We start from the raw sequence: 20,210 nt of genomic DNA, 5'->3' as shown, positions 1-20,210 counted from the left end.
TACAATTATACATTATTGTTATTTAAACTATAAATATAATGAAATTATGTTTTTTTCTCTTGAAGTGACACACCACCCGAGTTATGCTCGGTTTTTTGGCGAATTTTGACACACCAAGCTCAAAAGGTTGCCCATCACTGTATTAAGTTAACTGCAGTACTCCTTCTGGCCACCGTGGCTGCAGTTCTTACCCTGCCCACTGTGGCTGCAGTTCTCACTCAGGTCCACAACATGCAAATGAAGGATTGAGAGTGCTGTTCACAGATTGGGTAGCTAGGGGAAGTTTGTTACTGTTGCAAGTTACTGAGTACTACCGGTATATAAGCCAGTCGGCTAAGCCAGCGTTTCTCAACCGCTGTTCCGCAGCACACTAGTGTGCCGCAAGACGCTGGCTGGTGTGCCGCGACGTGCGGCGACGAGAAGGGCGATTTTGCAGCTGCAAACTCCACCTCCCTGGGCGTCCTATTTCTTCGCCCCTTCTAGTTTCCACGGGACCAATCAGCTTTCATTATTTCCATTTTCCCCATGCCTCACGTGACAGGATCATCCCAGAATCCTTTAGCCAAGATGGCAGCCCCCAGCAGCTAATAGTGCCGCACGTGTGTCTCTTTATTGGAAAATCGAGCGGACTTCAAGTAGCTACTTTTAAAATATTCAATCTCCATCATTCAAAAGGTAGTTTGTTGCTAATTCACGGAGGCATGAAGACCAAATCGTCCTCTCACAAGTCCGAGAACACGCACAGGGTAAGATACGGGACGGCGGGGTCGGGTGGGGTGGATCAGAAACCCGGATCTTTTAAGAACTCGGCAGCGCTGACCCGCCGGAAAGCAATATTTGGCAAGTGTTTCTTACAGTCATAATTATAATATAGGGCGGCACAGAGTTAATTTTTTTAACTTTTTAAATGGTGGTGTGCCTCGTGATTTTTTTCACGGAACAAGTGTGCCGTGGCCCAAAAAAGGTTGAGAAACACTGGGCTAAGCTACTGTTCAGTCTGGGACTCAGAACTAGTATAAAGAGCTGGTTGTTTTTAGAGCTGTGTCTTCATCCTTCTTTCCCACTATTTAACACTCCGTAATTTCTTTCTCACAGTGTAGCAAACCCACAGGGGATCCTATCTTCTGCTTTGCTGGTGAGAGTCACGCAGCATCTCCAGAGTCTCCAGCTCTCCATTTCCCTACATTGCATTGTAGATGAGCCTTCTTCAGCTGAAGCCCAGACATGCTGGAAGCCTCAATGGCTCCCCTCTGGAGGCTTCACCCGGGGCAGAAACCTAGATGCCTCTTAGCTACAGTTCTGGCTTGGACACTTACAAAGCTTTCCTTCCACCAAACACTGAAATTGGAGAGAGCGGGTAAGATAATTCCCTCTGATTCAAGTGAGCCTGTCAGTCACACAAGGGAGCTCTTCTTCTGTGTCTTTTCCCTTGCTGTGATGTTTACTTTCCATTCCCTAAGCTACACTTAAGACTCTCAACCAGAAGATGCTGTCCTGCGGCCAGGGGCAAAGGAAGGCTAACCGGCACCCAGGGCGGGGTGTCGGGGCAAACTGCCTGGCAGTGCATGCGCAGTGCGTAGCAGCACCGTGCATGTGTAGTACATAGCAGCATACATGCGCCTCCGGGCAGTTTGCCAATGGCGCCACTTGAGCACCCAGGGCAGCCCGCCCCCTTCCTCCGCTACTGCCTGCGGCATTACCGGTACGTTCCTGTCAAAATCAACACTGGTCACCTCCCATTTGGATTACCTCAATGTGTTTTACATGGAGCTGTCCTTGAAAATGATAGGGAAACTTTGCTCAGTGGTGGCAATGGCTGTGGGGACCAAGATTGGGACTGGACAGCAGAACCATACCTTGTCAGTCCTTCATCCACTTTAGTAGATCCTAGTCTGCTTTCAGTTGTACACATCTGGCCTGAACAGGCACATGTGGGATCACTCTACAGTGGTACCTCGGTTTACAAACACTATTGGTTCCTGTCAGGGGATTCTTGCGACTACTCTAGAGTAACGACACTCCTCATGTCACTTTTCCACAATGTGTTTATTGGTGCCTCTATTTACAGTGAGCTAGGTGTAAAAACATGTCTTCTTACTCTGATGCAGAATCCGGAAGTGCCCCCCGGCACGAACGCCCCCGACATAAAAGTCGCGGGACACTGAATCTCCTCCCCTTTCTTCTCTTTCGTAATTCTGGAACCAGAGGAAAGGGTCTGTGTTCCATGTTTTCCCTCTCCCCCTTTTCCCCTTCTCTCTCTTCCCGCCTGTGGAGTCTGGGCTCTTTCATCCTGCCTGAGCCCTGGCACTCTTTCTCCGTGTCCTGACTAGCCTCCCCCGAGCCTGTGCTTCCTTCGCTGCTCAGGGAGGGGCTGCTCTTGATAATAGGGGGAGTTTTTCTTTTTACTTTGGGATTGGCACAATGAGGAATAAAATTCCCCCCCACAGAAGTGGAAGACTGCCATTGGAAGACAAAGAAGGTCATTCATTTCTATAAACCTTTTAAGAACTCTACTACATGCTGCATACATTTCTTTGAGCTCGGAAATTCAAGTGGCCCCAAACCAACAAGGCCCAATATTCCATGCAATCCATCTAGAAGATGATGATATGTCACTGGCACACCGTTGTCCTCTAGACGCTTCTTGTACAACAGCCCATCATCCCGGAGAACATCATACTCACAGGTTAGAATGAAAGTCTCTGGGAGCTGGTGGATTATGTCGTCCTCTGCTATAAGGGGGCAAAACATTGTCTCAGTGCCTCTTTTAACTTGTTCATAAAGGTCTTCTGAAAATGGAGCAGGCGCTACAGGAACATAACCTCTAGCTTTAAATTCTTCTGGAATGTTATCAGCACTGATCCATTTTTTGTATTTCTCTCTCAAAACAGGAGGGACATGGGCGCCTTTCAGAATTCCATCTACTGGTACATTGATTGTCTTCCCAGTGAGATATGCAAAACCAAATTTGGCAGCTCTTTTCCGGAACAAGGGAGGAATTGAATGGTTTTGCTGATAGGATGGCAAATTGAAGTCCATTCCTTGGAGGAATGGGTAAATGAGGACCTGAGCTCGCACTCTTGGGAGGTCCTCTCTGGTCACCAGTTCTTGACAAATGGCAGTAGCAAAAGTGCCTCCGCTACTCTCCCCAACAATGGCAATACGGCTGGGGTCCACTCCATATTCCTTGGCATTTTTCAGAAAGTGTATTACAGCAGTTAAACTGTCCAGAACTGGGACTGGATACGGATGCTCAGGAGCTAAACGAAAACTAAAGAGAAAATAAGATATCATCAACATTCAACATTTTCCTGGATCGCATTTGGCATGTCCCCTTGAATTGGAAATCCTTTTCACCTTTAGGGCCACATTCCTTTCTGTGAAACATTCTGGGGCCCAGAGACCAAAATGGAAAGCAAATGCAAACTTTCCCATTCGACAAGTAGGCTGGCTCCTGCACACAGCCACACATTCCAGCCAGGCAGATGCCACTCAAGGAGGGTGCAAAAGAGGGGCAATGTTGAGGGGTCTGGGGTGAGTTCAGAGAGGGAAATGGAAAGTCCTGGAGTGCAGCATTCAGCCTCTGTACCTGAGGTTTTCCACCTGAATATTCTAGTTCCTCATCCTGTTCTCAGTGGCCAGGGGTCAATCACTGGAGAAAATCCCCAAGCTGGACATGAGTACAAGAGCAGTCTTCCCTCCTGCAATTTCCAGCAAGTCTTATTCTGACCGTAGAGAAAGACTATAGCCATCATGGCTAGAAGCCACTGGTAGCCTTATACTCTGAAGTTGCTTAAACCTTTCTGAAAGTCATCCAAGTAGGAGGTTATCCCTGCCTCCTGTAGGAGGGAGTTCTATAGCTTAACTTTGAACTTTATGAAGGAGTACTTTCTTTTATCTGAAACTTACAGCTTTCAGCTTCATTGCATGTCCACATGTTCCAGTATTATGAGAGAGGGATAAAAACAACTTTGCCCTAGCCCAGGCATAGGCAAACTCGGCCCTCCAGATGTTTTGGGACTACAATTCTCATCATCCCTGACCACTGGTCCTGTTAACTAGGGATCAGGGGAGTTGTAGTCCCAAAGCATTTGGCGGGCCGAGTTCTTCCGGTTCACCGTGGACATCTTAAGGAGCGCGGGATAGCCTCTCGGGGAATCCCGAGCTTTTTGGGGCGCACGGAGGTACCGCAAAGGCTCTGCGGACCTCCTAAACCTCAGGGGGGGTTACCCTGAGGGTCGTGGCACCCAGCGGCGCCCAGCGTGCTCTCCTGCACCCTGGCTTTTTATCGTTCATGGGCGTAGGCAGGGGGGGCAGGAGGGGGCAGCTGCCCCCCCTAGAAGCAAAAAATTAATGTATTTTACAGACCATAACCAGCACTTTTCCCTTCCAAAAACTGAAGTGGAAAGGGCTTTGCTTTAGCAAGAGCAGCTAAGTCTCCGCTTGCTGGGGGGGACGGGGACGGACACAGCAGTAACAAAAACACATCAAATAAATAAAGCAAAGTGGCTACCAGTAGTTAAGCAGTTAAGACAATGGCGCATATATCCCCAGGCAAGATTCGATAGCTGACCATTTCACCCTATTGTTCTTAAGTGGGAGTTGTTAATGAGCATTCAGGAGCATTAAGAGTTCTATTGGCGATTTAATGAGGGTGCAGACTCAGAGGATTCAATTTGACTAAGGTGGCTCTGCAAGGCTAAAAAGAAGTGAATAAGAAAGGGGGGGCTGTAGCTTTGACAGACAGTGATGTTTATAAAAAGCATTGGTGTTCCAGTCTGCCCCTCCTCCTGCATCTGTATACTGTAAATCAGGGGTGGCCACCTCCCAAGAGACTCTGATCTACTCAGAGTTTAAAACTGGGGGTGATCTACCCCCTTTTGGGGGGTTCAGGTCAAAGCTGTTGAGTTTTTTTTAAAGGAAGGGAAGCTCTGTTTTTTGGGGTTTAGGTCAAACTTGTTGAGCTTCTTTTAGGAGGGAGGGAGGCCCATTTTTGTTTAGGGCTTCAGGTCATAGTTCAACTTTTTTGAGGGAGGAGGAAAATTTTGGGTGAGCTTTTTTTAGGGGTGCCAGTGACCTACCAGTGATCTACCACAGACATCCAGTGATCTACTGGTAGATCACAATCTACCTGTTGGACGTGCCTGCTGTAAATCAAGCAGAGAGAAAGCTGCTTACAAGGCTCCTGTACATGCAGAGTTCCAGCATCACAGCGTCACCCAGAGGCACCCACAAATATGAGTTATCCCTCTCTCTATTTCTTCCTTCCTTCCCTCCCTCTTCCATCCTTAATAAAATACGGGGGGGCAGATAAGCCCCACATAGAAAGCCCATCAACATGGGGGGATGACTCTTTCAAATACGGTATTTACCAGTAATTGGGGGGGGGGAGGCACCTAGTCCTCTAGGAGTTGGCTGCTATGCCTAGGAGTAGGACAATTCAAGAAAGCAGAACGATGCATATGGTATGGTAATATATCAATAGAATCGTAGAATTGTAGTCGGAAGGGACCACAAGGGTCATCTAGTCCAACCCGCTGCAATGCAGGATTTTTTTCCTAAGGTGGGGCTTGAACCATGGTTGAAATATTATGCTGATATGCAGCAACGCCTCGGAGCCGTCGTGGCTGCGGCCGTGTCTTGCCTCGCCCTCGCCCACCCTTCCACCCCCTCTCGCCTGCCCGACCCTCCTGTCCTCTTGCTGCAGAGTTCCAGCATCACAGCGTCATCCAGAGGCACCCACAAATATGAGTTACCTCTCTCTCTATTTCTTCCTTCCTTCCCTCCCTCTTCCATCCTTAATAAAATACGGGGGGGGGGCAGATAAGCCCCACATAGAAAGCCCATCAACATGGGGGGATGACTCTTTCAAATATGGTATTTACCAGGAATTGGGGGGGGGCACCTAGGCCTCTAGGAGTTGGATGCTATGCCTAGGAGTAGGACAATTCAAGAAAGCAGAATGATGCATATGCTATGGTAATATATCAATAGAATCATAGAATTGTAGTCGGAAGGGACCACAAGGGTCATCTAGTCCAACCCCCTGCAATGCAGGATTTTTTTCCTAAGGTGGGGCTTGAACCATGGTTGAAATATTATGCTGATATACAGCAACGCCTCGGAGCCATCGTGGCTGCGGCCGTGTCTTGCCTCGCCCTCGCCCGCCCTGCCACCCCCTCTCGCCTGCCCGACCCTCCCGTCCTCTCCAGCCAAGCAGGGTAGCCGCCAACGCTGCCAGCCCCAGAAGCACAAGGTGGCCGCTGCTGCCACCGCCACGATGTCATCAGGCCCGCTGGCCCTTTAGCCCCGCCCACTTCGTGGCCCCTCCCTTCCGTGCCTTGGCCCCGCCCCTGAACGACCATGGCTTGCCCCCCCCTAGTTTTGATCCTGGCTACGCCCCTGTTATCGTTAAGAGCCGAGGAAGGGATCGAGCTGCGGGCACGAAGGGGAGAAGACCACTAGCCCCATTAAGCGCAGTCTCTTTTTGTTACTCTCTTTTTGATGCGTTTCTTTTTCCTTTTTATTATTATAATTGTTGTGGTTTACTTTCGACTCCTGATTTCTTCCGTGGGGACCTGGCTTTGGTTTGCTTTGGCTTTGGCGACAAGATCTAAATTTTCCCCTTAAAAATTGGATTAGGCCATTAAGAGGCTGAAGAGTTGCGGGACTTGGCTTCTTTTTTACAGGTATCGTGGTGGATTAGGCCAGCAAGTGGCTGAAGGCGAAAGAGAAACTAGAAAATAGAAAAATAGACAAAAATCATATCTGTTCATTGACTGAGTGGTAAACGGAAAAGTACTGAGAGAGGGGGGGAGAGGGATATCAGGCGCCACCCAGTGGGGAAAATATAATACTGCATGTCTGTTTGAAAAACTGTATTAGAGCGCCACCTGGAGGACGTTTTGGTATTACACCCATTTAAAATTGTGGTATTAGAGCTCCACTTAGAGGACATTTTGGTATTACACCCATTTAAATTTGTGGTATTTGAATTAAGAGCGCCCCCTAGAGTTTAAGATTATAATTACAGGCATAATTTGAAGCAAAAATGGCAGGAAGGGATGGCAAAGATGGGAAAAAAGGACTGGCAACACCAACAGAGAGAAGAGGATCAAAACAAGAAGAAGTCAGGGACCTAGATGCTTTATGGCAGAAAATTAAAGATGAATTAAGACAAAATGAATAACGTATGGAGAAGAAATTAGGGGAAGTACAAGATACATTAGACAAAAAATTTGAGAAAGTTGAAGGAGCAGTGGGTGAACTCACAACAAAATAAAAGACTTATCAGTGAGATCCAAAGTAACTGATGAGGCGGTGAAGAAAAACCAGAAGGAAATCAGAGATGTCAAGAAAGAATCGGATAAAGTGAAAGAAAAAGTTGATAAATTAGATAAGGCACATGAACAGATGCTGGACAATTTGGCGATGATGGAGATGAAGCAAAAGCAATTAATTCTGAAATTAAGAGGTATACCAGAGGAGCAGGATGAAGATATTAAAGCGAGAATCACCGCAGAATTGGCGAAATGGATGGAAAAAACAGATGAAGAAGTGAGCAATTCCATTGTTACTGCATTTAGGATTAGAGTAAAGTCAGCCAAGGCCAAGGCAAGAAAAGCTCCAGGAGATTGTTTGGTGATTTTCAATTCAATGGAATTGAGAAATGAGAAATGAGATATTGAGATTAAGTTTTACTAACAAATTGATCATTGGAGGAAGACCCATAATCATCTTTAAATAAATACCAGGAAGGTTCCTTCGTAAAAGGGACGCGTATAAATCAAATATAAATTAAAGCAAATTACAGAAAGGGAGAAGAATAAATTAAACGCCTCAATAACTGCACAAGAAGTTCAGAATGCGATAAAGAAAATGAAGCAAGGAAAAGCACCAGGCCCGGATGGACTATCAGCAAAATATTATAAAGTATTGAATGGACAGTTGATACCTGTTTTAGTGGAAGTAATGAATAAAATATTCAGAGGAGGAAAGACCCCAAATACTTGGAAAGAAGCCTATATAACACTGATACCGAAACCAGGCTCAGATGGTTTAGATGTGAAAAATTACAGACCAATTTCGCTATTGAATAATGATTATAAGCTCTTTGCAGATATAATGGCAACAAGATTGAAAGAGATATTGAAAGAATTGATTCATAAGGACCAAGCAGGATTTCTACTTAACCGACAATTAAAAGATAATGTAAGACATATTATAGATGTGATAGAATATTTGGAGGTTAGAATAGATAAACCTGCGGCATTGATGTTTATTGATGCAGAGAAAGCTTTTGATAATATATCTTGGCAGTTTATGAAGAAGAACCTGGAACAGATGAAAGTAGGGGGATCTTTCCTGAAAGGGATAGAAGCAATATATTCGGAACAAAGAGCAAAACTGATAATAAATAATGTATTAACAGATTATTTTGAAATTACAAAAGGGACTAGACAAGGATGTCCATTGTCACCGTTATTGTTCATCACGGTCCTGGAAGTGTTATTAAATAGAATCAGAGAAGTTCAAACAATTAAAGGAATTAAAGTAGGTGCGAACGAATTTAAGTTAAAAGCATTCGCAGATGATTTAGTATTGACATTAGAAAACCCTAAAGAAAGTGTTGCAGAAGTGATAGAAGTAATTGAAGAATTCGGACAATTGGCGGGATTTAAATTGAATAAACAAAAAACGAAAATGATGATAAAAAATCTGGATAAGGAAGAGAAGGAAGAATTGCAGCAAAGACATGGTATTGCAATCGTAAAAAAGGTACAGTATCTTGGAATATGGATGACAGCAAAAAATATAAATTTGTTTAATGATAATTATGAACCGGTATGGAAAGAAATAAAGAAAGATTTAGAAATATGGAATAGAAGGAAGTTGTCGTTCCTTGGCAGAATAGCAGCAATAAAGATGAACGTACTACCCAAAATGTTATTCTTGTTTCAAACAATACCTATTATAAAGGGGACAGGACAATTCAAAGAATGGCAAAAAGATTTACAAAGATTTGTCTGGCAGGGAAAGAAGCCAAGAATAAAATATAAAATTTTAGTCGATAGGAAAGAAAGAGGCGGATTCTCCATTCCAGACTTGAGAATATACTTTGAAGCGTCTTGTCTCTGTTGGATAAAAGATTGGATAACATTGGGAAATACGGATTTATTAGATCTGGAAGGATTCGACAACAGAGCTGGTTGGCACTCATATCTTTGGTATGACAAGAAAAAAACCCACAAAGGATTTACGAATCATGTGATAAGAAGATCGTTATTTGAAGTATGGGAAAGAAACAAAGTGCTGTTAGAGACCAAGACCCCATGGTGGATTTCACCAATGGAGGTAATTACAGTAAAAAAGGTGAATATGGAAGGGGAGAGACCAACATATGAGGAACTTTTAAGAAAATCTGAACAAGGTTGGAAATTAAAACCCTATGAAGAGGTCAAAGTCCTTTTGACGAGTTGGTTGCAATACCACCAAATAAATGATATATTTTCAAAAGATAAAAAGATTGGTTTTGAGGAGAGAAGGTCCAAATTTCAAATGGAGTTGCTAGAAGGCAGAACAAAATTGTTGTCTAAAATGTATAATTTGTTGTTAGAATGGTATACTAAAGATGAATTGACAAAAGAGGTAATGATAAAATGGGCAAAAGATTTGGGGCATAATATTGAATATGATGCGTGGTTGAAATTATGGAATCAAATATTAAAATTTACAGCATGTACCGCCTTGAAAGAGAATGTTTGGAAGATGATGTATAGATGGCATTTAACCCCAGTGAAATTAGCTAAAATGTATAGAATGAGCAATAGAACATGCTGGAAATGCAATGAAAAGGAAGGGGATTTTTATCATATGTGGTGGAAATGTGAACTGAACTGAACTGAAAAAGATTTTTAAATATACCTTTCCCAAAAAACCAGAAGCATTTTTGTTAGGAATGATAGGTCAAGAGATAACCAAGGAGGACAATACTTTATGTGAGGGGCAAGGGGTATCGCGAAGCCCCTCCCCTCCTGAGTTCCAGCCCAGCCCAGAGCACGACTGAGAGCAGGGAAAGCTCCAGCTCAAGTGGGGAAACAGGGAGTGGGGTCCAAGGCTCTGGCAGGGTAGAAGAGCCAGCGTCCCAGGTGGGACAGGAAGGAGGAAGAAAGGGGGGGAGACCCATCCCCCCAACTCCGGAACTTCGCAGAAAGCGTCGGGGGAAGAGGATGGGGCTCCCCAAGTTGTTATGCTGGCACAAGACGCGCCAAACGCCATTCGGAGGTACTGATTCAAGCTGAGAAGATGTGTCTCTGTAAATAGCTCCACCTTTAGCACTGTAAATACGTAACACAAATAAAAAGATAAAATGCAGAGCGGTGCAGAGTCGTTACTCTGAAGTAGTCCTATCCGGTCACTGTGACAGCTACCTCCGAATCCTTTCTGGGGCTACTTTGGAGTTGCCGGGATGACAACGCCAGAAGCAGAGAAATGGCGGCAGATCGTGGAGAAAGCCCAGCAGGACCTGCAGGCACTGGCGTTGCAGGCACAGGGGGAATTAAAGGCAGCTAAACAAGAAACGGAGAAAGTCAAAGAGGACAGGCACAACCTTGCTGAACAGGTGAGAGCGCTTCAGGAGAAAGAGCAGCAGTTAAGGGCAGTAGCGGTGGACCTCCAAAACAAGTTGGATGCAGAGAAAGCCAAGGGAGGAGGGGGTGCCCAGCTCCAAGTGCTGCCGGGAAGGAGAGCAGGGACCCTAGTAAGCAAGTTCAATGGAGACCCGAGGGCATATCATGGCTTTGAGACTGAGATCGTGTATGCTCTTGAGCTGCACAATAATGAGTTCCCTGATGATGCGCACAGAGTAGCGTTTATTGTGGAACACCTTACCGGGGGAGCCAGGGAGTGGCTGAGACCGTTAATCGCGACAAAAAATCCTTGCATGAAGGATGTCAAACTATTTTTGGAGGCTTTAAAAACCATGTATGCGGCTGATAGCCATTTGGACCAGACCAAAGAGGAACTGCATAATTTAAGACAAAGAACAATGACAGTTCGTGAATATTGGTCAAGATTCACCATGCTGGTGCACAGACTGGGGTGGGAACTGCACTCGCCTCCGATGGAAGCGGCATTCTACCTGGGGTTGAATGAGGATGTGAAAGATGAGCTCTCGAGAGGTCCAAAGCCCAGTAATATGGATCAGCTGAGCAAAGCGGCTCTGGCGGTGGGGGTGAGACAGGAATCCCGGTGGAACGACAAGCAAGCAACGCGCGCAAAGCGGGCTTGGTTCCCACGGTCGCAGGAGAAGCCACTCCCCCAACAGCCATCTCACGCCATGCCAGGGGTGAGCCAAGACCAGGAACCCATGCAAATTGATAGCGCGCACGCGCGGGCTTTTCAAACCCCAGCGGCGCCAAGACGCAAGGAGGGAAGAGGCGGGAATTGCTTTCTCTGCAACTCCCCTCAGCATCTCGTCAGAGACTGCCCACATCGCAGGGAGTGGCAAGGAAAGGCGGGAACGGTTGTGCCCTCCCCCACTGACGCAGCACCACAGCAGGGAAACGAGACAGCCTGGCTGCAGGAGACAAGGGGCAGCAGCCAGGCGCAATCGGCAAACAACAGCCCCAGCCCACCCACCCGCACAGCGAGGAGCAGCGCCAGCCCACCCCCCCCCAGAGCAGGGGTGGTTCTAGAAGTGACGCTAACACTCCCTAATGGGTATCCCCTGACGGTCCTCGCGTTAATCGATTCGGGGGCGTCGGCCAACTTCTTTTCGAGAAACTTTGCAGAAGCGCACCAGATCCAACTTCTGCAGCTGGATTTTCCCCTGCACGTCTCCACCATTGATGGCAGGGAGTTGCTGGGAGGGGCCATCACCCACCAGACCCCCCCCCCATGAGAATGACGGTGGGACGGCACTCTGAGACACTGGCATTCAACGTCACCACCATTTCAGACCCCCCCATCGTCTTGGGCATGAGCTGGCTGGCGCGCCATGACCCCTCCATCAGTTGGCACCAGAGATGCATCACGTTTGGATCAGACTTTTGTCTGGAACATTGCATGCAGCACCAACCAAGGGAGGGGCCGCCAATAGCCACGGTGGCCACCATGCACGTCAAGGGGGGTGAGGCGATACCCAAGCCATACTGGGACCTGCAGGTGGTCTTCAGTGAAGCGGAATCCGACCACCTACCCCCGCACAGGTCGTTTGACTGTCAGATCAACCTGGTGCCAGGGGCCGCGCTACCCCCAGCCAAGCTGTACTCCATGTCAGATCAGGAACTGGAGGACCTGCGGGCGTTCATCGACAAGAACCTCAAGCGGGGGTTCATCAGAGAAAGCAAGGCAGCAGGGGGCAGCCCGGTCTTCTGGGTGGACAAGAAAGACACACAACAGCGCCGCCTGGTGGTGGATTTCAGACGCCTCAACAGCATGACGGAACCGGTGGCTTTCCCTATGCCCAGAGTGGATGATCTGCTGACAGCGGCACGCAGGGGCAAGATCTTCACCAAGCTCCACCTGAGGGGGGCGTACAACTTGATCAGGATCCGGGAAGGCGATGAGTGGAAGACCACGATGTTCACGCCTCTGGGCTCTTTTGAATATCTGGTGATGCCCTTCGGTTTGCAAGGGGGCTCAGCATGCTTCCAGGCCTTCATGCACCACGTCCTGGGGTCCCTCCTCTTCAAGAACTGCTTGGTCTTCCTAGATGACATCCTTATATACTCCAATGACCCCGAGCAGCATGTGAAGGATGTCAGGGAGGTGTTGCAGCGCCTAAAGGAGAACCACCTGTATGTGAAGCTAGAGAAGTGCAAGTTTCACACCAAAGAGGTGGACTTCCTGGGCTACAAGCTGTCAGACAAGGGGCTAGCGATGGACAAGGACAAGGTGCAGGCCATCCTGGACTGGCACAGCCCCAGGACGCGCAAGGATGCCCAACGCCTACTGGGCTTCGCCAACTTCTACAGGAAGTTCATCAAGAACTTCTCTCGCGTTACGGCTCCCATCACGGACTGCCTGAGAGGCAAGCAGAAGTTCAGATGGACACCAGAGGCGCAAGCAGCGTTTGAAAGCCTCAAGAGGGTGTTCGCCTCTGACCAGAACTTGTTCCACGTGGTGCAGGATGCGCCCCTACGCGTGGAGACAGATGCTTCAGACAGGGCTTTGGGCGCCATTTTGCTGCAACTGGATGCCAACAGAGAGTGGAGACCCTGTGCCTTCTTCTCCAGAAAGCTGACACAGCCAGAACGCAACTACACGGTGTTTGATAAGGAACTTCTCGCGATCCACGCTGCGTTCCAGCATTGGAGACACTTCCTAGTGGGTGCCAAGCACCCCATTCAGGTGTGCACGGACCACAAGAACCTGGAGTTCTGGAGAACGGCCAGGGTGCTCAACCAGCGGCAGATACGGTGGGCAGAGTTCTTCTCGCACTTCAACTTCTCCATCCACTACATACCGGGAGAGCAGAACGTCAGGGCGGATGCCCTCTCCCGCAAGCCAGAGTACATGGAGGAGGAGTTGCCACCTGCACCCCGACACATTTTCCCCCCATCAGCATGGTCCTGCGGAGCAGCAGTGGTGAGCGAGGCAGAACTCACAGCACTGACGGCAGCAGATGAGTTTGCCACCCGCATCTTCAGAGAGCTGCGAGGGGGGAGGGAGCAGGCAAAAGACTTTGCGGAAAGGAGGGGGTTGCTTTTTTACAGAGGAGCCCTGTACCTGCCCACCAACCAGCTCAGAGGTAAGGTCCTCAAGCAGATGCACGACAACCCGACGGCGGGTCATTTTGGAAGGGACAAAACCACTCACCTAGTCATGAGACACTTCTGGTGGCCAGGGGTGCGGGAAGATGTTCGGGACTATGTAAGGGGCTGTGACACCTGCCAGCGAGCAAAGGTAGTCAGAGCAGCACCAGCAGGGTTGCTGGAGCCATTAGCCATTAGCACAGGCCGTGGGAAGTAGTGTCAATGGACTTCATCACAGACCTGCCGTCGTCCAGGGGCAAGACCGCAGTGTTGGTGGTGGTGGACCTTATGTCCAAAATGTGCCATTTTATACCGTGTGCCAGGGCGGTCTCTGCAGAAGAGACAGCCAAACTGTTTGTTGACCACGTATTCAGACTGCATGGATTACCTTTAAGAGTTATTTCGGATAGAGGCCACCAATTTGTTTCCAGGTTCTGGAGGCGGCTCATGAACCTCCTGCAGGTGGAGGTCAGCTTGTCGACGGCTCGGCACCCGCAGACCAATGGACAGGCGGAGAGGGTCAACGCCATTCTGCAGCAGTACCTGAGATGCTATGTCAGCCAGAGGCAAACGGACTGGGTGGATCGCCTGCCACTGGCAGAATTTGCCTACAACAATGCGGTGCACGTCTCCACAGGGGTGTCGCCCTTTAAGGCCAACTACGGGCGCGACCTCCGATCTTTCCCGGAGAGGGAGGGGGAGGAGGAGGAGGAGGAGGGCCCGCAGGCAGAGGATTGGGCAGAGGAGCTGGAGACGGTGCACCAGCAGCTCAGAGAACACTTGGAGAGGGCCAAGGAAGCGTACAAGAAGGGGGCAGATCGCCACAGGCGACCGGGGGAGGTCATCAGGGTGGGGGACAAGGTTTGGTTGTCCTCGGAGGGCCTTCCCACCAGAGGGAGGTGCAAGAAGCTGGCACCCAGAAGGTTGGGCCCCTTCACGGTCACGCAGCAGGTCAACCCGGTGGCATTCAGGCTGGCACTGCCAGAGGACATGAGGGTGCACCCAGTGTTTCATAGATCGCTGCTGTCTCCGTACAGGGAAAGTAGCAGGTTCCGAGGCAGCGCACAGACCCCCGGGGGAGGGGGGGGAGAGAGGAGGCAGGGAGCCACTCAATGAAGCAACGGCCATCCTTGATTCACGAAGGGGGTTGGGGGCCTGGAGTACCTTATGGCATGGGAGGACGCCCCGCCATCCCAAAATGAATGGGTCCCAGCCACCCAGATACAGGAGGAATTCTTAGTGGAAGAATTCCACGCCCTCTTCCCACACAGGCCCAAGCCCTGGCACATGGAAAGGGAGGGGGAGGAGGAGGAAGCACAGGAGGGGGAAAGCAGTTCACCATGGAGATGGGAAGCAGAGTTTGAGGACACGGAGGAGGAGATGTGGGTATCTCCGAGGTCCACTCAGTCAGGAGAAGAGGTGGACTGGCAGCAGATTTTCACCCCCACCAGCTCTGAGGCCACGGACTTTTGGGGCTTTCCCTCTTCCCAGGAGGAAGGAGGGGGCCAAGGGAACTGGGGGGAGGTGTTCACACCAACCGGCTCGGACAGCACGGAGTTTTTAGGCTTTCAGTCACCACCGACACCCGTGCAGCCTCTCGGGAGGGAGGAAGGGGGGCCTGGGAGGGGGATGGATGTGAGGGGCAAGGGGTATCGCGAAGCCCCTCCCCTCCTGAGTTCCAGCCCAGCCCAGAGCATGACTGAGAGCAGGGAAAGCTCCAGCTCAAGTGGGGAAACAGGAAGTGGGGTCCAAGGCTCTGGCAGGGTAGAAGAGCCAGCGTCCCAGGTGGGACAGGAAGGAGGAAGAAAGGGGGGGAGACCCATCCCCCCAACTCCGGAACTTCGCAGAAAGCGTCGGGGGAAGAGGATGGGGCTCCCCAAGTTGTTATGCTGGCGCAAGACGCGCCAAACGCCATTCGGAGGTACTGATTCAAGCTGAGAAGATGTGTCTCTGTAAATAGCTCCACCTTTAGCACTGTAAATACGTAACACAAATAAAAAGATAAAATGCAGAGCGGTGCAGAGTCGTTACTCTGAAGTAGTCCTATCCGGTCACTGTGACACTTTATTTCTGTATGCGACAACCGCGGCGAGGACATTATTAGCCCCAAAATGGAAGACTCAGGACTTACCGACAATTGGAGAGTGGCAGACAAAGATGATGGACTATGCAGAATTAGCGAGACTGACTAGCAGGATTCGAAACCAGAGGGAAACAAGGTTTCTAAGAGACTGGAGTAAATTTGTGGACTATATGGAAAAGAACTGTAGAAGCTTAAAGACACTTGCAGGCTTGAAATAAATCCTACGAATTGACTTTAAGGAGTAGATATAAAGGAACTGCGAGATAAGAACTGATTAGAAAACCTATTGAGGGGAGGGAGGGAAGTCAAGCTCGGCGGAGCATTTTTAATAGAAGATTGTGAGAAGAGTAAAAAGAGTGATGTATGTATTGTGTTGTTATGAATGTTTGTTTGTTTTGTTTAATGTCTTTAAATGTGTTTAATTGGAAAATTTAATAAATCGTTATAAATAATAATAATAATAATAATAATAAAGCATTTGGCGGGCCGAGTTTGCCTATGCCTGACCTAGCCATTTTCCCCATGCCATTATAAACTTCTATCTTTTGAATGCTTCCTTGATTTGATTTTTCATCTCAGGATCTCCCTGAGTTTCTTGGTCAGGGGGATGAGAAATCAGGTCCACTTCCTGGTGGGGCCAGGTTGCAGTCCGGTCACCTAGCTACTCCCCTCAGCGTTGGGGCAGGGTTGTGTGTCGTGTCCCGCTGGGGGAGACCCCAGCCACATCAGGTTGCCAGGCAGCCAATCAGGTTGCTTGGGGGCATGGCCGGGGACGATTTCAGACTTGCACCTTGCTTGTAGGCTTCACATCGGGGCATCTGGTTGGCCACTGTGAGAACAGGATGCTGGGCCTGCAGCTGAGCTCTTATGCTTAGGGGGATTGGGCCCCAAGGCATAAAAATCTAAATACAAAAATGAACACCCATTCCACAGGTTGTCAAAATCACTATGTTTAAAGCTTTGTCAGATTTTCTCTGGGCTCGTGTGTGAGAAAGGGTTGCAAACTATGGGGATTTGCTCTTTTTTCTGATAGAACGAGCATGAAGATACTTACTCAACACTTACAACCACTGAATCAGATAGCTTGGCAAAGGAACGGCAGGGCCTTTCAGAGACTTCTGTAAAAAAGCACACATCACACACAACCTGCTATGAGCAGTTATTTGTTACACTGCATTACAAAATTCCTTGGTCATTCACACTGAAATCACTGTGAGTTGAATCCAATATTACTCCTACTGAAAGTAAACCTGCTGAAATTAACAGATATGATTAATTTTGGCATGGTAATTAATTTTTTTAGGTCATAAAATGTACCCGTATATACAGTGGTACCTCTACTTATGAATTTAATGCGTTCCGAACGCACATTCGTAAGTAAAAAAAAAAAAAGTAAGTCGAATCCCATAGGAATGCATTGGGAGAAAAAATTCGTAAGTCGAAGCAACCCTATCTAAAAATTCGTAAGTAGAAAAAACCCTATCTAAACCGCATCCAAGATGGCGGACGGAGCTCCATTCGTAAGTAGAAACATTCGTAAATAGAGTTATTCGTAAGTAGAGGTACCACTGCACTCAAGTATAAGCCGACCCGAATATAAGCCGAGGCATCAAAAAAACTGGGAAACCTTATTGACTCAAGTATAAGCCGAGGGTGGGAAATGCAGCAGCTACTGGTAAATTTCAAAAATAAAAATAAATACCATCCTATGCCTTTCCCAGCTGCCGGCAGCGGGGTGGGGGGGAGAAGCAGCGAGGAAGGATCCCTTCCTCGCCGCTTCTCCCTCCCCGCCACCTCGCACAGAGCAGGCATAGGACGGGGGTTTGGACAGCCGCAGCACAGCGCTTCTCCGAACCCCCGGTCCTGTGCCTTTCTCTGCTGCCACCAGCCTCACTCGAATATAAGCCGAGGGCGGCTTTTTCAGCACATTTTTGGTGCTGAAAAAGTAGGCTTATACTCAAGTATATATGGTATATATATATACTTGATTGTGGATCCCCACTGGAAAATCTACGTTGGATTGAACCCATTATAAATCATCATCTGAGGCCCTTCTTCAAGTGCCTCCTGTGTGAGAGGCCCAGAGGGCAGCAACACAAGAAGGGGCCTTTTCTGTGGTGGCTCCCCATTTGTGGAATGCTGTTCCCAGGGAGACTCACTTGGCACCTTTATTACATATGTTTAGGTGCCAGGCAAAAGCATTCCTCTTCTCTCAGACCTTTGGCTAATCAAACAATCTACGTTCTTTTAAACTGTCTGTTGGAGGTGGTTTGTTATTGTTTCTTATTATGGCATGCAAGGTGGTATAGAAAAAGAAATATAATCAGTGGTGTTTTTTTTCTGGGGGTACACAGGGGTATGCATACCCCCTAAACATTTTTGTGAATCTTTGTACTTTTATCCATTTAATGTATGTATTTCTCCCGATTTGAACTATAAAATGGTGATTTTCTTTAGTCAAAATGAGAGTACCCCTAACAATTTTTTAAGGGAAAAAGCACTGAAAACAACAACAACAACAACAACAACAACAACAACAACAACAACAACAACAACATGGGGGTAGCAGAAACCACCTCCATCCCTCCATAGCAAACATTTCAGGAACTTTGCATTGCAGCAGCACCCCAGATTCTCCTCAAAGCACATAGTGAACCATTTCAAAAACAATTCACAGAACTTACGGATGCTTCCAAATAGTCCAGCACCTGGATGAAGGAAGATGATTCCTTTCCTGTTCCCAGCAAGTGTCCTGGGCCAGAACACCCTCACCGGCACCCCATCGAAAACCAGGTCCTTTATTATCAAGTCTGAGTCCTCCATTAATAGTGAGAACCTGCGCAAGGATCTCATTATGGAATATCTATGGCCGATGCCCAGTTTTTCCACAAATATGGCCTGTTTAATCCAAAACATTTAACATTTATAATCAGCATTAGATAATTTTCATCTCTCTCTCTCTCCCTTCTCTCTCTCTCTCTCTCTCTCTCTCTCTCTCTCTCTCTCATATGTCTATTGGCTGTGGGATGGAACCCAGACATATGAAGCGACTGTATATCCTTTCCTTCCTCTTTGGATGGACAATGGTTTACCCTGAGCAGCACAGAAGCCCCTGTCCCCTTTCCTTGTATGTTTCTTGTTGTTGTAGTCCTTAAGAATCATACGGAATGGGTGGTATTCAGTGCGAGTACTACTCAGAATAAATACATTGGAGTGGATAAGAACCTAAGCAGAGCCTGGTGGATTAGGACGATGGCCCATCTAGTCCAGTATCTCACAGTGGCCAATGGGAAACCCACATACATGACCCAATCACAGGAGCCCTCTCCCTTCCTATGTTTTCCAGGAACTGGTGTTCAGAAGCATTGCTGTCTCCATCTCTAGAGCTATGACCAGCCATGGCTTAATCCTCTTTGAAAGCTGTTCAACTTGGTAGACATCGCTGCCTCTTCCGTAGCTCCAATATGTTCATGAGAGTGTCATGAGAGAGGGAGGAAAACTTTTCTCTATCCACGTCCTCCACGTTATGTATAATTTTATAAACTTCTATCATGTCGTCTCTTACTCGCCTTTCCTTTAAACTAAAATATTTCAAACGTTGCAGCCCTTTTTAGAGAGGTATCCCTTCATGCCCGTGATATATGTAAAATAGACTTACCAATATAATGATATATCCCACTATGAGATCGCTAAGTAGTACTAGTGCACGGCCGTTCATTCCTCGAGGCAGTTGGGTCCTGGTAAGACGATAATAAGCTCCCCATGCAAACAGCAAGGAGTGAATTAAAACGGTCGTATATAATATCAGCACCCACAGAGTTCCACCAAACGCCATTTCCCTTAAACTCAGAGGGACCGAGATAAGGACTTCACCTTAGCCAATACTGGTGGCTTCTATAAGAGAACAATCTATGCCATGTGGAAAAGAACACCCTAGGCCAACCCACATAGTTATCAGTTGAGAAAAAAACATTGCAGCTATCCTGGATTCCTGAAAGGCACTGTGTGTTCCTCACACAGGGTTTGAGTACATGTTGGTGGGTGTGGATTTGCCCAACTTCTCCTCCCAAGGGAAGGCGTGCCTAGGAGTTCGCCTGCCCTCCCACACAAAATCATTGAGGAGCTTATTAGGGATAATTAAAAGGGACAGCACATCAATGCAGGTAGGGGCTGGCTGGCACGACACTGCAATGGCATCCTCTCAACAGCAGTGTTACTGCAACTTGCCAGAAGAGTGTGGTGAGGAAAGAGGTTTGGCACTGTGCAGGCACCAATGGGAGCCAATCCCACCCAGTCTATTGCTCTTGCAGAAATCAATTTGCTGCTCATACAACTCCATTTTCCGTTTATATAGTTCATTTATTTATTTA

At 47.9% G+C, this 20,210-nt stretch overlaps 1 protein-coding gene across 1 annotated transcript; it reads right to left on the bottom strand.

The window, feature by feature from the left end:
* Positions 1 to 979: 979 nt before the first annotated feature.
* On the bottom strand, positions 980 to 19,821 carry LOC118076538 (arylacetamide deacetylase-like 4). Its single transcript, XM_035099376.3, has 4 exons — positions 19,499 to 19,821; positions 18,525 to 18,738; positions 16,895 to 16,958; positions 980 to 3,271 (listed from the first exon to the last, which is right to left on the bottom strand). Exons 1-4 carry the CDS (start codon positions 19,673 to 19,675, stop codon positions 2,491 to 2,493), a joined length of 1,236 nt encoding a protein of 411 aa, XP_034955267.3. The 5' UTR covers positions 19,676 to 19,821; the 3' UTR covers positions 980 to 2,490.
* Positions 19,822 to 20,210: the final 389 nt, after the last annotated feature.

This window comes from Zootoca vivipara, chromosome 16, assembly GCF_965207765.1.
Source record: "Zootoca vivipara chromosome 16, rZooViv2.hap1.1, whole genome shotgun sequence".
In the NCBI taxonomy this organism is placed as follows: domain Eukaryota; kingdom Metazoa; phylum Chordata; class Lepidosauria; order Squamata; family Lacertidae; genus Zootoca; species Zootoca vivipara.
Note: the sequence above shows the minus strand (reverse complement) of the source record. Positions and strands in the feature narration are given on the sequence as shown.